This window comes from Adiantum capillus-veneris, chromosome 9, assembly GCF_014529385.1.
Source record: "Adiantum capillus-veneris isolate H3 chromosome 9, ASM1452938v2, whole genome shotgun sequence".
Lineage (NCBI taxonomy): Eukaryota > Viridiplantae > Streptophyta > Polypodiopsida > Polypodiales > Pteridaceae > Adiantum > Adiantum capillus-veneris.
Window position 1 is genome coordinate 7,948,882 of NC_140939.1, and position 12,910 is coordinate 7,961,791.

At 44.8% G+C, this 12,910-nt stretch overlaps 1 protein-coding gene across 4 annotated transcripts in view; it reads left to right on the forward strand.

Moving 5' to 3' along the window:
- The window catches only part of LOC147450099 (uncharacterized), a 38,563-nt gene extending 26,003 nt beyond the window's left edge, over nucleotides 1-12,560 (forward strand). For 3 of the 4 annotated variants that reach the window (XM_086519431.1, XM_086519433.1, XM_086519432.1), the window contains exons 3-5: nucleotides 9,394-9,669; nucleotides 9,769-9,906; nucleotides 10,042-12,560. In XM_086519431.1, the coding sequence (XP_086375557.1) occupies nucleotides 9,394-9,669; nucleotides 9,769-9,906; nucleotides 10,042-11,580 (1,953 nt within the window). In that variant the 3' untranslated portion in view covers nucleotides 11,581-12,560. The remainder of the gene's footprint in view (nucleotides 1-9,393; nucleotides 9,670-9,768; nucleotides 9,907-10,041) is intronic. The other variant, XR_015189096.1, reaches the window with a different exon arrangement.
- Nucleotides 12,561-12,910: the final 350 nt, after the last annotated feature.

Below are 12,910 nucleotides of genomic sequence, written 5' to 3' on the forward strand. Positions count from 1 at the left end.
CAACAATTATTTTACTAGCATACAACCAAACGCTCTCCAGGCATCGGCTTGCGTCGTTCGGAGGTTTTCTAGCATACAACAGAATGCTCCCCAGGCATCAGCCTGCATCGTTCCGAGGTTCAAACAATACCAAAACAGTATTTCTCACTTCTCCACCCGGGAGTAAAACCACCAATCATTGAAACCAGTATCAAACCAGAGTCAAACAATTCAAATCGGCACCAAAACAGGTTCAAAACAGATACCATCCATTTCAAACAAAGTCCAAACAGGATCACCAAACAAGATCAAACAGAACTCAACTTAAAAAGCAATCTCGACAACAGTCGAGCTCGAAAAGTTGACTGACTTTCCATCTTGAAACCTGCACTAAAACTTAGGATTAGGTTCCTTCCATAAGGTCGTAGCCGAGCACAACATGGTCCGTCAGCTCTTGGACAAATAGTGTTGCTTTGGAGGCGATGGTAGTCCCAAGATAGCAATCGCACTAAACCTCCAAGGTCATCTGCTCGTGAAGAGACATCTACTGAGAGATGTCGAGAAATTTCAAGATATAATCTGCAAGGGTTTCCATGGCAAGCATTTCAGGATACCCCACTCTGTCAGAAGTTGCACTCCGAAGGAAGATGTCAGAAACCATATATAACTTCGGGCAAATTTTTTTTTTTTCATCTTGAAAGCTTGCCAAGTACTTGGAGTATGCTGCTTGGTAGCTGTAGACATCAACATGTGCATGGCACTGCTTCTGAGAAAAACAGTGACTTGAAACAAATCTGGATCCTTCTCTTGCAAGTGCTCTTAATTGGCTTATGCCCTGTAAGACATGAGCGGTGAAGATGGGAGCGCGCCAGATGTGCGATGAAGTAAGGGTGGGAGCGGCTAATGAGTCCGGCTCACATAATAATTCCAATAGCTTTGTCTGCTCTTTTGTAGGACCGGTATGCTTTCAGAAAAGCACACGCCTAATGCTCTGATACCACTGTCACAAGGCGGGCACCACGTGCCAATAGAAAAGAGCAGACTTAACAGACTTTTAGAACTTCATTAACAACTGAACTGAAAGAGAGAGAGACGACACGCGACACGGAGTGGCGAAATTCCACCCCAGAGAGTATTGGCCCCAAACCGTGGTGCCCCTTTCGGTATTTCTTTTTATTACCGCTGATTTGCGAAGTACAATAGTCGGGGAGCACCTCCTCTGCAATCTCGCGCTAAAAACGTGCTAGAGAGGGTCCCCAAGGCTCATATTTAAAGGCCCAAAGCCTAAAAGCATCAAATATGAAAAGATGACCCCAAAAAGTGACTTTCCTAAAATTCGGGATTTCCCTAAAAATCCGCCGCAAATTCTGGAACGTCCGTACGGGTGCCACGTCATCATATTTTGATGTGCAAAGTCCTTTGAGTGTATTTTGCTTTATTTTTAATGCCTTTATGTCACTTGGGCCCCATCGGACGGGGTCCCGTAAGTTGGTGGGTGTCACAAAGTGATGACGTTGCGGACAACAGAAACCCTAAAATTCCTGCAAACCCTAAAAACTGCCAGAAACCCTAATTCGCAGAAAACCCTAATTTCTGGAAACCCTAACTGTTGGCTGAAACCCTAATTTCTGGCGCCAGTGCCACGTGGCAGGGTCGTACGGATTTTCCGGAAATTGCGCCGCAATTTGCGCTGGCAGCTTTTGGGCGTTGCTTTTTGGATAAAAGAGAGAGAACTTGCTTTTTTTTAATTAAAAAAAAAAAAGAGACTCTCTAAGAGAGAGAATTGATTCTTTTGATTTTTAAAGCTTTTGGGCATCCCTTGTAACCTTTAAATTAGTGGTGAGGGCCTCACTTCTCAGAGCATCTGGACGCAGAGTCTGAGAGTGAAACCCTAACCGCTCTCTTGTACTTTGATGATTGATTAATACAAAAAGAAATACCGAAAGGGGCGCCAGTCTTTGGGGCCAAAATCTCTAGGCACGGAACTCCGCCGGGCCAGTGCAAATCTATTGTGATCTGTGAATTGTTTGGAAGTGGTTATTTGGTGCTGTCGCGGTTGATTCTTGACTTGGAGTGTCCAAGTTTGTTACAGTGGTATCAGAGCACGGCCAATTTCTCTTCTACGGGAAATCCGATCCCCGATTTTTTTTTTCCGCGGCACCTATGGCTTCAGGCAATGATCAGTCGACTCCCTCTGCATCTGGAGATGCGGGCTGGGATCACAACGAAGATTCAGACAGAGAGTATGGCCCGCCTCGGCCTACTCAGGCGGAGCAAAGAGAGATGGAGCGTCGTCAATTGATTGGCGATGCAACAAAGATGATGCTCAATTTTGCCAAGGACCCGAAGATGGCAAAATATATGAACCAGACCTCTTTGGAAGAGGTATAGAGGGAGTGGCAGAGAACCACAACACCACTCCCGAAACCCGCTCTCAAGAAACCTTCTGCCTCCAAGAAATATACGGAGAAGGAACTGGAGAACGTGGTTGATGCACGGATTGCTCAGCTTTTCGACGTGCAAAAGAAAGGCAAAAAGCACGGCAAAAAGCAGAACAAAGGTACTGACTTCCCGGGATATTTGGGTCGTTAGTCGACATTCGACAAAGCAAAGAAACTGAAGAAGCGCGTCAAGTTTGAAGGCCTACCCAGTTCTTCTTCTTCTTCTGACAGTTCTTCTAGCTCTTCAGACTCGAGCGAAGAAGACAGGAAAAGCAAAAAGCGAAGCAAGAAACAACGCTTCGGAAAGGGCAAGAAAAAGGCAAGGAAATCTAGGTCTCGCCCAGTGAGTGACACTTCTACAGAGGACTCGTCTACGGACAGTTCAGACTCTGACAACGGAAACTTTTATGCAAACAAGAGGAATTTTTACAAAGCCAACCAGTATGACTTTCTCGAAGATAAAAGCAAGAAAGTCCGAGAGTTTAAGGAAGGTGGCCAAGCACTTAAGTTTGATACTTTTTCGGGATACTCTGATGCTTCGAAGGCTTTGTCTTTTATACAGCAGTTTGACATCGCTTTCGCGGGAGGATGCTATTCAGAGCACTCCAAGATTCGGAGAGCTGCCTCTTATTTTAAGGGGAATGCTCGCACTTGGTGGTCCACGCTTCTATTAAGCAAGTCTGTGCCAATTACATGGCTGAAATTCAAGAGGCTTTTTATTTCTTCTTGGTTGACTCAAGAGTTTGAGCGAGATATACCAGCTGCTTGGAACCATCTCCGGATGACCAAGAGCGATACAGTGAATTCTTACTGTGAAAGATTTTGGAACTCTTTTCTACCTGCCTCTTCATTCAAGAAGATCTCGTTCAGAGAGCAGATTGAACGGTTTACATTAGGTCTACCTACAGAGATCCGAGACCACTGCTTGGAACAGAAGTCAGCTTCTATTCAGGAGTTGATGAGTCATGCGAAGCGGGGCTTTGCAATTCACTCTAGCAGTCTGACCTACCCCACAGATGAGGTCACGACACAACGAACCGGACAGACTTCTGGGAATGAAAGTAGAAAAAGAAAGAGCAACCCAGAGAAAAAGGATGCACGACCCAGACTTACTCCTCAGGAGCGGACTCGCTACATCAGGGAGGGGAAGTGCTTTGGATGCGGTGAAACTGGACATATCTCCGCGAAGTGCCCTAAAAAGGCTCAGAAAGAACAGAATGACAAGGACGACGAAAGGCCTGAGAGTTCGAGAGCAGCTGAGGACCGTGTACGAAAAGGCAAGATGAAAACAGGACTGGTTCCAGATTGTGTGGGTACTGATCCCGACACCATGGATGAGAGTACAGAACTTTGCCGAGCTTGGGGCAAAGTGAAAGATCAAGAGGCCCTGATTTTCTTTGATGGAGGAGCCAAGGCCAACTTCATTTCACCGGAATTGGCGGCGCGGCTCGAGATTACTCCCGATCGGATGGGACCACTTGCAGAGGCAGTTCTAGCGGCACCCGGCAGGGACGCAGCCATTACACCTGTCATTGGCAAACTTCGGTTGCATTGTCAGGGGTATTTGGGGCATGAGGACTTCTTCATAATGCCTTTGGAGGGTTGTGATGTTCTCACAGGGATTCCGTGGTACCACAAGAACAACGCCGTGGTCGATTATCGGGCGGCGCAATTTCCGGAAAATCCGTACAACCCTGTAACCTTTAAATTAGTGGTGAGGGCCTCACTTCTCAGAGCATCTGGACGCAGAGTCTGAGAGTGAAACCCTAACCGCTCTCTTGTACTTTGATGATTGATTAATACAAAAAGAAATACCGAAAGGGGCGCCAATCTTTGGGGCCAATATCTCTAGGCAGGGAACTCCGCCGGGCCAGTGCAAATCTATTGTGATCTGTGAATTGTTTTGAAGTGGTTATTTGGTGCTGTCGCGGTTGATTCTTGACTTGGAGTGTTCAAGTTTGTCCACCTTTTACGGGTCACCGCGGCATTGCTACCACCACGAAAGGGATAGAGAGATATTTCTTTTGGCCGAGACTCAAGAAAGATGTGGAAGAGTTTGTGCGCAGTTGCTTGGTATGCCAGAAGGTCAAGTTTAACAGGCATAAAGCACAGGGATTGTTACAGCCTTTACCCATACCCACCCGCCCCTGGGAAAGTATAGCGATGGATTTCATTTTTGATCTCCCGAGAACACAGAGTGGTCACGATGGTATCTGGACTGTTATTGACAGATTTAGCAAACAGGCTCATTTTATTCCAGTGAAGAAAACAGTCAAGCCGGATCACTTAGCGAGATTGTTTGTGGCCCAGATTTTCAGATTACATGGCATGCCTGAGACAATTGTCTCCGACAGAGACCCCAGATTTACGAGTTTGTTTTGGAAGGCAATTTGGGAGAACATTGGCACGCGGTTGCAGTTCTCGTCATCGTTCCACCCGCAGATTGATGGGCAATCCGAGATTGCCAATTCAGTGGTTCTAGATTTATTGAAGTCTTATATCTCAGATCAGAAGACTCAATGGGAAAGATATTTACCTTTGGTGGAATTTGCCTACAATAACACGATACACTCGTCGGCGGGGAAGGCGCCATTTGAGATTGTTGAAGGTGCTGCAAAGGTTCCACCCTTCGTGAGCACGAAAGATAAGATCTTTGAAGCGGATGAATATACGCGAGATCTGGATACGGCTTTTGCCAAGGTTCGCGAGACTTTGCAGAAGTCTCAAGAACGACAGAAAAAGGCAGCGGATCGCCATCGTCGCGACATGAAATTGAAGGAGGATGATTGGGTGCTCTTACGTTTTGAGAAGGCACGCCTACGAAAGAACAAGGGAAAGGAGAGGCTTTTTCCAAAGCTTAGTATGCGATACTACGGCCCTTTCCAGATTACTGAAAAGATAAATCAAGTCTCCTTCCGACTGAAACTGCCAGATACTTGGAGGATTCACAATGCATTTCATGTGAATCTCTTGAAACCTTTTAAAGGTGATGTGCCTGATGATGGGGAGCTTGATGAGCAACCCGAAGTGGAAGAAAACGAGGAGATTCTTGTTCCTGAACAGATTTTGGCACATAAGGATACGAAGAATAAGGGTAAAGTCCAAAGGCGGTTCTTGGTTAAGTTCAAGAATTATCCTGCACTTGATGTGAAGTGGATGGAGGAGGAGGAGGACCTAGCAGATACTCCTCAGATTGTAAAACTTTACCTCGATGCTTTTGGTTTAGCATAGTCTACTCCAAATGGAACCCAGAATTCAGCTTGGCCGAAGATCTGGTGCAGTGGGATGCACAAGAGGGGAGTTACTCCACTCCTTTGTCAACAGATGCCTCGATTTTGATACTAAAGTCACTGATGTCTCTTTGAGCTTCAGGGATACTGAGAGCTGACAGTATTCTGCTTGATGACTTTATGAAATGGAATTCCTGATAATGATACTGATTTGTTTCTTCACTTCTTTTGAGTGCAGGAACTGATAGCCGAAATGACTGTAGCATTTTGGTCTGATTGATCTCGAATAGACATGGTTGCAATAGGGGTTAGTCAATCGGACATCGATGAGGTCCCGATTGGACCTAGATGTGATTGCTAGCTACATTGCCGATAAATCATGGTCTAAGATCCGAATGAATGTTGAATGTCATGTGATGTCCTGTAATGTTTGGTGATGTCATGTGATGTCGTGTGATGTGACTGTCGATTTTGTACATGTGCTCGATGTGTGTTCCTAGTATGTAGGTACTAACAGTCAGTGTCTGCTAAGACGGTTTATGGCTTTTGTCGGTTTTGCAGGCGTAATCGCGGTCGATTACAATGCTTTCAAGAGGGGGGTATGTTACAAAGTGATGACGTGGCGGACAACAGAAACCCTAATTTCTACTAGAAACCCTAATATTCCTACAAACCCTAAAAACTGCCAGAAACCCTAATTCGCAGAGAACCCTAATTTCTGGAAACCCTAACTGCTGGCTGAAACCCTAATTTTTGGCGCCAGTGCCACGTGGCAGGGTTGTATGGATTTTCCGGAAATTGCGCCGCAATTTGCGCTGGCAACTTTTGGGCGTTGCTTTTTGCATAAAAGAGAGAGAACTTGCTTTTTTTTAATAAAAAAAAAAAAAAGAGACTCTCTCTAAGAGAGAGAACTGCTTTTGATTTTTAAAGCTTTTGGGGCTCTGTTTTTGGGCATCCCTTGTAACCTTTAAATTAGTGGTGAGGGCCTCACTTCTCAGAGCATCTGGATGCAGAGTCTGAGAGTGAAACCCTAACCGCTCTCTTGTACTTTGATGATTGATTAATACAAAAAGAAATACCGAAAGGGGCGCCAGTCTTTGGGGCCAATATCTCTAGGCATGGAACTCCGCCGGGCCAGTGCAAATCTATTGTGATCTGTGAATTGTTTTGAAGTGGTTATTTGGTGCTGTCGCGGTTGATTCTTGACTTGGAGTGTCCAAGTTTGTTACAGTGGGAACTCTTCTTTAAAAATAGGTTTGTAAGTCTGTAAAACTTCTTCTTCTTCTTCTGTTGCTTCTTCTTAGGGTTTGGGTTAGGGTTTCTGCAGTTTTAGGGTTAGGGTTTTCAGAATTAGGGTTTGCAAGTTTTAGGGTTAGGGTTTTCAGAATTAGGGTTTCAGCAGTTAGGGTTTTTGGCAGAAATTAGGGTTAGGGTTTTTGCTCTCGGGCAGCCACGTCATCACTTTGTGACAGTTTAGGCACCTCGGCCATATCTGTAAGTTGGCTCCATTCTTTAGGCTTTGGCACATCGGCAATTTGTTACAGTTTTTCAGCCCTAAGCACCGTGAATTCAGCGACCAGCCCTTGCAGATCAGCAGCGTTTTCAGATCAGCCAACAAGACCAGCGTTTTCAGTTTTTCAGCCATCGCCGTCGTCGGCGATAGCAGATCAGCCCACAGCCTCGGGGTCGTCCCCATCGTAGTACCAAGTATCTCCAGCGGTACCCATTAGCACCTCAGCAGCACGGCAACAGAAGTACCCTTTGTTGTTGTCATCCTTGACGCAGTACCCCAACATCTAGCACCCCTCGCGTTTTGGCTTGGCTCTTGCCTAGCTCAACGTAGGGATCATCAGGACTGCCGTGTCCTTAGCACCCAAATATCTTTAGTAACCAAAGTACCCCGCAATACAAAGCACCAAGTACTCGCAGTACCCTATAGCACTTCAGCAGTACCCAGCATCAGTAGTAGCATCATGTACCCATTTAGCATCTTAGCATCTCAACACTTAGCATCATTGTATCAGCATTGTGCAAGTAATAAAGCAAGTACTTGCTCTGGCAACAGAGCAAGGGGGCCCTTGAGGGTGGTTGGGATGTGACATGCCGTGTCATCTCTCTTTTCTCTCTCTGTGTCTCTCTTTCATTCAGTTCAGTTCAGTTCTTTCAAGTGAAGTAAAGTAACCTTATGTTTGTGCGGAGTACTAGATGCGAGCTAAATCCTTAAACACTTCCGTTGTACGTGACATTGGTATCAGAGCTCTGTGCGTGCTTCGGTTTCGCGTACTCAAGGGAAGAACCACCAAGGAGCCAAACAGAACCAAGAACCCGAAGAACCTCTCTCAGTTTTTTTTCCTCAAAGAATCTTCGTGTCGGGCATCGGGCGCGCTCTCGTCTTCATCGCTATGTCTTTGAACGAATATTGACATTGGATACACGAAAATTTAGATCTTTCATCAGCCACATGGCAGTAAAGGAGTACTTTCTTCTCTCTTTCATGGCTATCCAGAATATTTTTAGTTGTTGAAAGCCAACTATGAAGGAATTCTCAGCTCGGGAATTTGTATGCGCATTCCAACTTGACGTGTTGACATCAAACGCATTACAGCAGGCAAGAAGCAAGGCATAGGCAGAAATTCAATATTCCAAGGCTTAGGTACAAGATTTCAGCAAGATACAACTTGCTTTTTTTTCCCTTTTGGTGGCTGTCTCATAGAAGATTATAGCCAAGGGAGAACTGTCTCCCTTGGAAACAGAAAGGACTTGAGTCCTCAATCATTTTAGGATTTCAGAAAGAAAAGGGGTTGATTCCCTCTCTTTGAAAAGAAAAGAGAATTCTACTCTTTGAAAGTGACAGAAACAAATTGGAATGGGAGGGGTGTGAACTAGCCTCTCTTGCTTCATGTTCTTGTAACGAAAACTTTCTCCGATAATCGTGGGAGGGGTCTGGACCACTCTAATTTCTGGACTATGCATTCCTTCTTGGACTTGTTGCAAAACCTCACTAAAGTGGGAATCTGTCTACCTCCTTTTAGAGAGTGGTAGGAGTCAGTCCAGGTTTCTGTGAATGGAAGACGGTTCATCTCAAGAACCTACTAGGGCGTTGGGCACTGCATTGGTAGCGCTGTTACGGTAGTGTCTCAAAATTAAACTCTCCGTGAGCTTGGCCTTGTCTTACGAGAGAATGAAAAGTTAGATGAAGCAGGTTTTTGTAAATGCAAAGCGCACACTGCATTCAACACAAGCACTTAAAGAGTACCTTGATTGGCATTGATAGCGCTCTTGCGGTAGTGTGTCTCAAAAGCGAACTCTGCATGTGCTTGGCCTTTTGTCTCAAATACTTACAAGAGGCTGGAGCACTTGAAAAGAATACCTTGATTTGCATTGGTAGCCCTCTTACTGTAGTGTGTCTCAAAATCGACCACTTGCATGAGCTTAGCCTTTTGTCTCAAACACTCAGGCTGAAGCTCAAGCTTTTCTTTAAGTAATTTACAATCAATGTACTCTTTGAGGCTGATCTTAAAAGAATGGTTTGATGAATTAGGTTTTGTAAATGCGAAGCCATTCATTACAAGGACTCAAATAAAGCAAAAATAGTCTTAAAAGAAAAAAATAAAAGATCTGCACAGTCCATAACAAGCAGATCCATCTCTTCACGTTTTGTTATCTGCTTTTGAGAAGTTCTTCGCTTCATAAAAACTCTACCTATCTGATTTGACTGTCACGTGTCCTTTGTTTGAGTACAGACGGCAGGTGCAGATGTCAATCAAAGACTATTTAGAGGCTATGCCATCACTGCAGCAACTCGAGAAGGTCACCCTGAGGTTTTAAGCATCTTATTAAAGGCTGGCTCGTCTCAACCTGCTTGTGAAGAGGCTTTATTGGAGGCATGCCTGTCTGGTCAAGTGAATATGGCAGATTTTTTGATCAGCTGGGAAATGGCCAGAGTTGAGGTTCAGACCAATGCCCTGATTCGGGCTAGCAGTCGTGGTCTTGTTGGTGTTGTGGAGCTCTTGATTAAGGCAAGTACTTATCCAGCATTTGTGTGTCAGTGGAGGGCTTTGCTTTTGTCCATTATACATTTAACACTTGATCTACTAATGCACGTTCTCTCTTTGCAGAGTGGCGTGGATGTAAATTCAATGCATAGAGTGCTTCTGTGCTCAATCAAGCCTGCTCTTCATACAAGTGTTGATTGTACTGCGTTGGTGGCTGCCATTGTTTGCAGGCAATCTCCAGTAGTGAAGTATTTGCTCGAAGTAAGTAGTATACAACTTGGCTGGCATCAGTGTATAGGGTTTAGGAAAGATAGATCCAGGAAGGCAACTAGTGTCATTCGTAAATGTTTTGATTGGTGTAATATGTTAATGGTGGTAGTTTCTTGAGAGCTGCAGGCAGGAGCCAAAGCAGATTGTCAAGTTCGGCTTGGAGCATGGTCATGGGATTCAAATTCGGGAGAAGTTTTAAGGGTGGGTGCTGGAATGGCAGAGCCCTACAGTGCAGTGTGGTGTGCCGTAGAATATTGGGAAGCAACAGGAATGATACTGCGCTTGCTTCTTGAACATGTGTCGGCTAATTCTGTGCAAATGGGTAGATCGCTTTTGTGCCATGCTGTACTTTGTGGCAATGCTGCTGCAGCTCAAATACTATTAGAGGCTGGAGCCGATGTTGAACATTGTGTGAGCACAACAGATGGGTGTCAGTTTCGGCCGCTACATCTGGCAGCCAAACTAGGTTTCCTGCCAGTCCTAAAGACATTAATGAATCAAGGATGTAATTTGAATGCAATGACAGACACTGGTGACACTGCATTGATGCTGTGTGCTGTGTCCGCTCACCTTGACTGCTTCCATGAACTCTTGATTGCAGGGGCAGATTTTGCTAGGGTTAACAAGGCAGGTTACACTGTAATTGACCTCCTGGAGTCTTGTAGCGATCGTTCTCTTGCATATGAACTCATATGGGATTCTATTTTGTCTGGAAGAAACATTTTCTCGAGTGACTTGCGAGTGTTCTGTGTGATGCAGTTTGTAGCACGGCATGGAAATGCGAAAGTCATGAAGAAGATTTTGGAGCATAAGGGAATGGATGTAAACTTGCAAGATAAGTTTGGGCTTTCAGCTGCTATGGTTGCAGCTCAGGAAGGTCACATGGAAGTTTTTAAAGTGCTGTTGTATGCAGGGGCCTCCATGGAGCTGAAGAATAAAAAAGGAGAGACAGCATTAATGCTGGCGGACAAGTGTGGTAAGAAGGATGAATGTGAAAGAATACTCCTTGATTCAATCCTTGACAACGCTTTCAAAGAGAGAAACTTCAATGCACTGCATTTTGCTGCAAGAAAAGGTAACTGTGAAGTTTTGGCTCATTTATTGAAGCAAGGATGTGCCATTAATTCTTGGAATGAGGAGGGATACACTGCTCTAATGATCTCCATGAAAGAGGGTCACCTTGATGCCTGCAAGCTTCTCCTTAGCCAGGGAGCAGATTGTTACCTTGCTAATCCTAGGGGTGACACTGCTCTATCTCTAGCAAGAAAAAGTTCATCCTGTAAGGGGGTGGAGGAAGTACTGTTAGATCACATGGCAAAGAAACTTGTGCTTGCTGAAGGACAACTCACAAAACATACCAGAGAGGGAAAGGGACAACCGCACATGAAGATTGTCAAGATGTTGAAGTCAGGAATTCTTAGATGGGGAGAGTCGAAGAGGAGGAATGTCATTTGCAAAGAAGCAAGTCGGGGGTCGAGTTTAACGTTCCGAAAAAACCGAAAGAACCGTGATACAGACAAGCCTGGTCTTTTTAGAGTGGTGACTATTACTGGAAGGGAAATACATTTTGAGGCCAGTGTGGCTTTTGTAGCCGAGCTTTGGGTTCGAGGAATAAATCTAATTGTTGGCGAGGCCATGGGAACGAACAGTGTTGCTAGCCGTTGATTTATTGGTGCAGGGAGGGTGTGATAAAACATGGGCAGGTACATCTTAATTTTTGGATGTGTAATTGCAAAGGCAAGTTAGAATCAGAGCTGGCTTCTTTGTAATAAAGGAAGAAGACTGTCTTGGGAGTAAAGTCAGCAGAAAGGATGAATGGGCAGAGGGAGCCATACCTCTGAAGATGGTGAGGTTATGCTTACTGCAATAATCTTTCCTGTTGCTTGGGGTGGCTTTGCACAAATGGCAAGTGACCCTTCAATGTTGGCTGCTGCAGGCACCTCGGATATGCGAGCACAATTGTGCTTCTCTCAGTTTCTGTGTTGAGATGTTTTTATAATCTTGACCGGCTGAGGCAATTGTACCTTGAAGGGCTTTGCTTGTCGAAGTAATGAGCATGAAATTTGCTTGCGATAAGCCAGCAGGTAAGCAACAGCTTTCAGTTAATGCGAATATGCTGCTTATCTGTAGCAAGTGAAGGTGGTTGCTCCTTTTTGGCTTGAAAGAAAAAGCGGTTATACATAGAGAAAGCTCATGGGGCTAGCTATTTGGACTCCTGAAGTTGTTGGGCTTAAGCTTGGAAGCTTTGTAGATGTGACCAGCGTGAAATTACAAAAATTTGCTTCAGTTTTGGTCAAAATATGTGTTCTCATAGGGGAATTGATGCTGTGCGCGTGCTGCGTCAATCTGATGGAAATTTAGTGTAGGTGATTATAACTACTTTACCTTTTCTTTGTACTATTCAAGCACATGTGCTCTCCGAGATGGCTGGAAGCGGTCTATACTTTACCAATGTCTAGCATTCCACTGGATTTGCCTCAAATCTTGACCCCCGTGCTCAAGTAATTGACTCTACGGAGTCTAGTAAGTCTAGGGATCTTTGTTGAACTGATGATGTCTTTACCATATTTTTTGATTTTTGATTATCCATGCTAATACAAGGGAGTGCAAAGTGGGCAATGGCAGTACAAGTAAAGAGTTCGTGACTTCTGGCATTAGGGTTATCTAGAGCATTTTAAATGGATGAATGCTGTAATTTGATTGAATGTGTTCCCCTCGTGAAATAGCCTCATCAAGGCTACCAATCGGCCATTATTGCACTTTGATCATGACACGCCATGAGGCAAGGTGAGGGGCGTGACGATCATAGATTAGTGTTTATTCTTTGTTTATTATTTTGCATTCATCAAAGTTTCAGAAGAAATTGCACGCAGGCAGGTTGGTTGGGAGTTGGCCTATCATCCTTGCGGTGGGGTTTGAATCCCAGTTGCAAACTGACTGGGTCACCTTCGCATTGGGACCATTGCTCCCATGCCCATCTTCCTGTGGCACATAA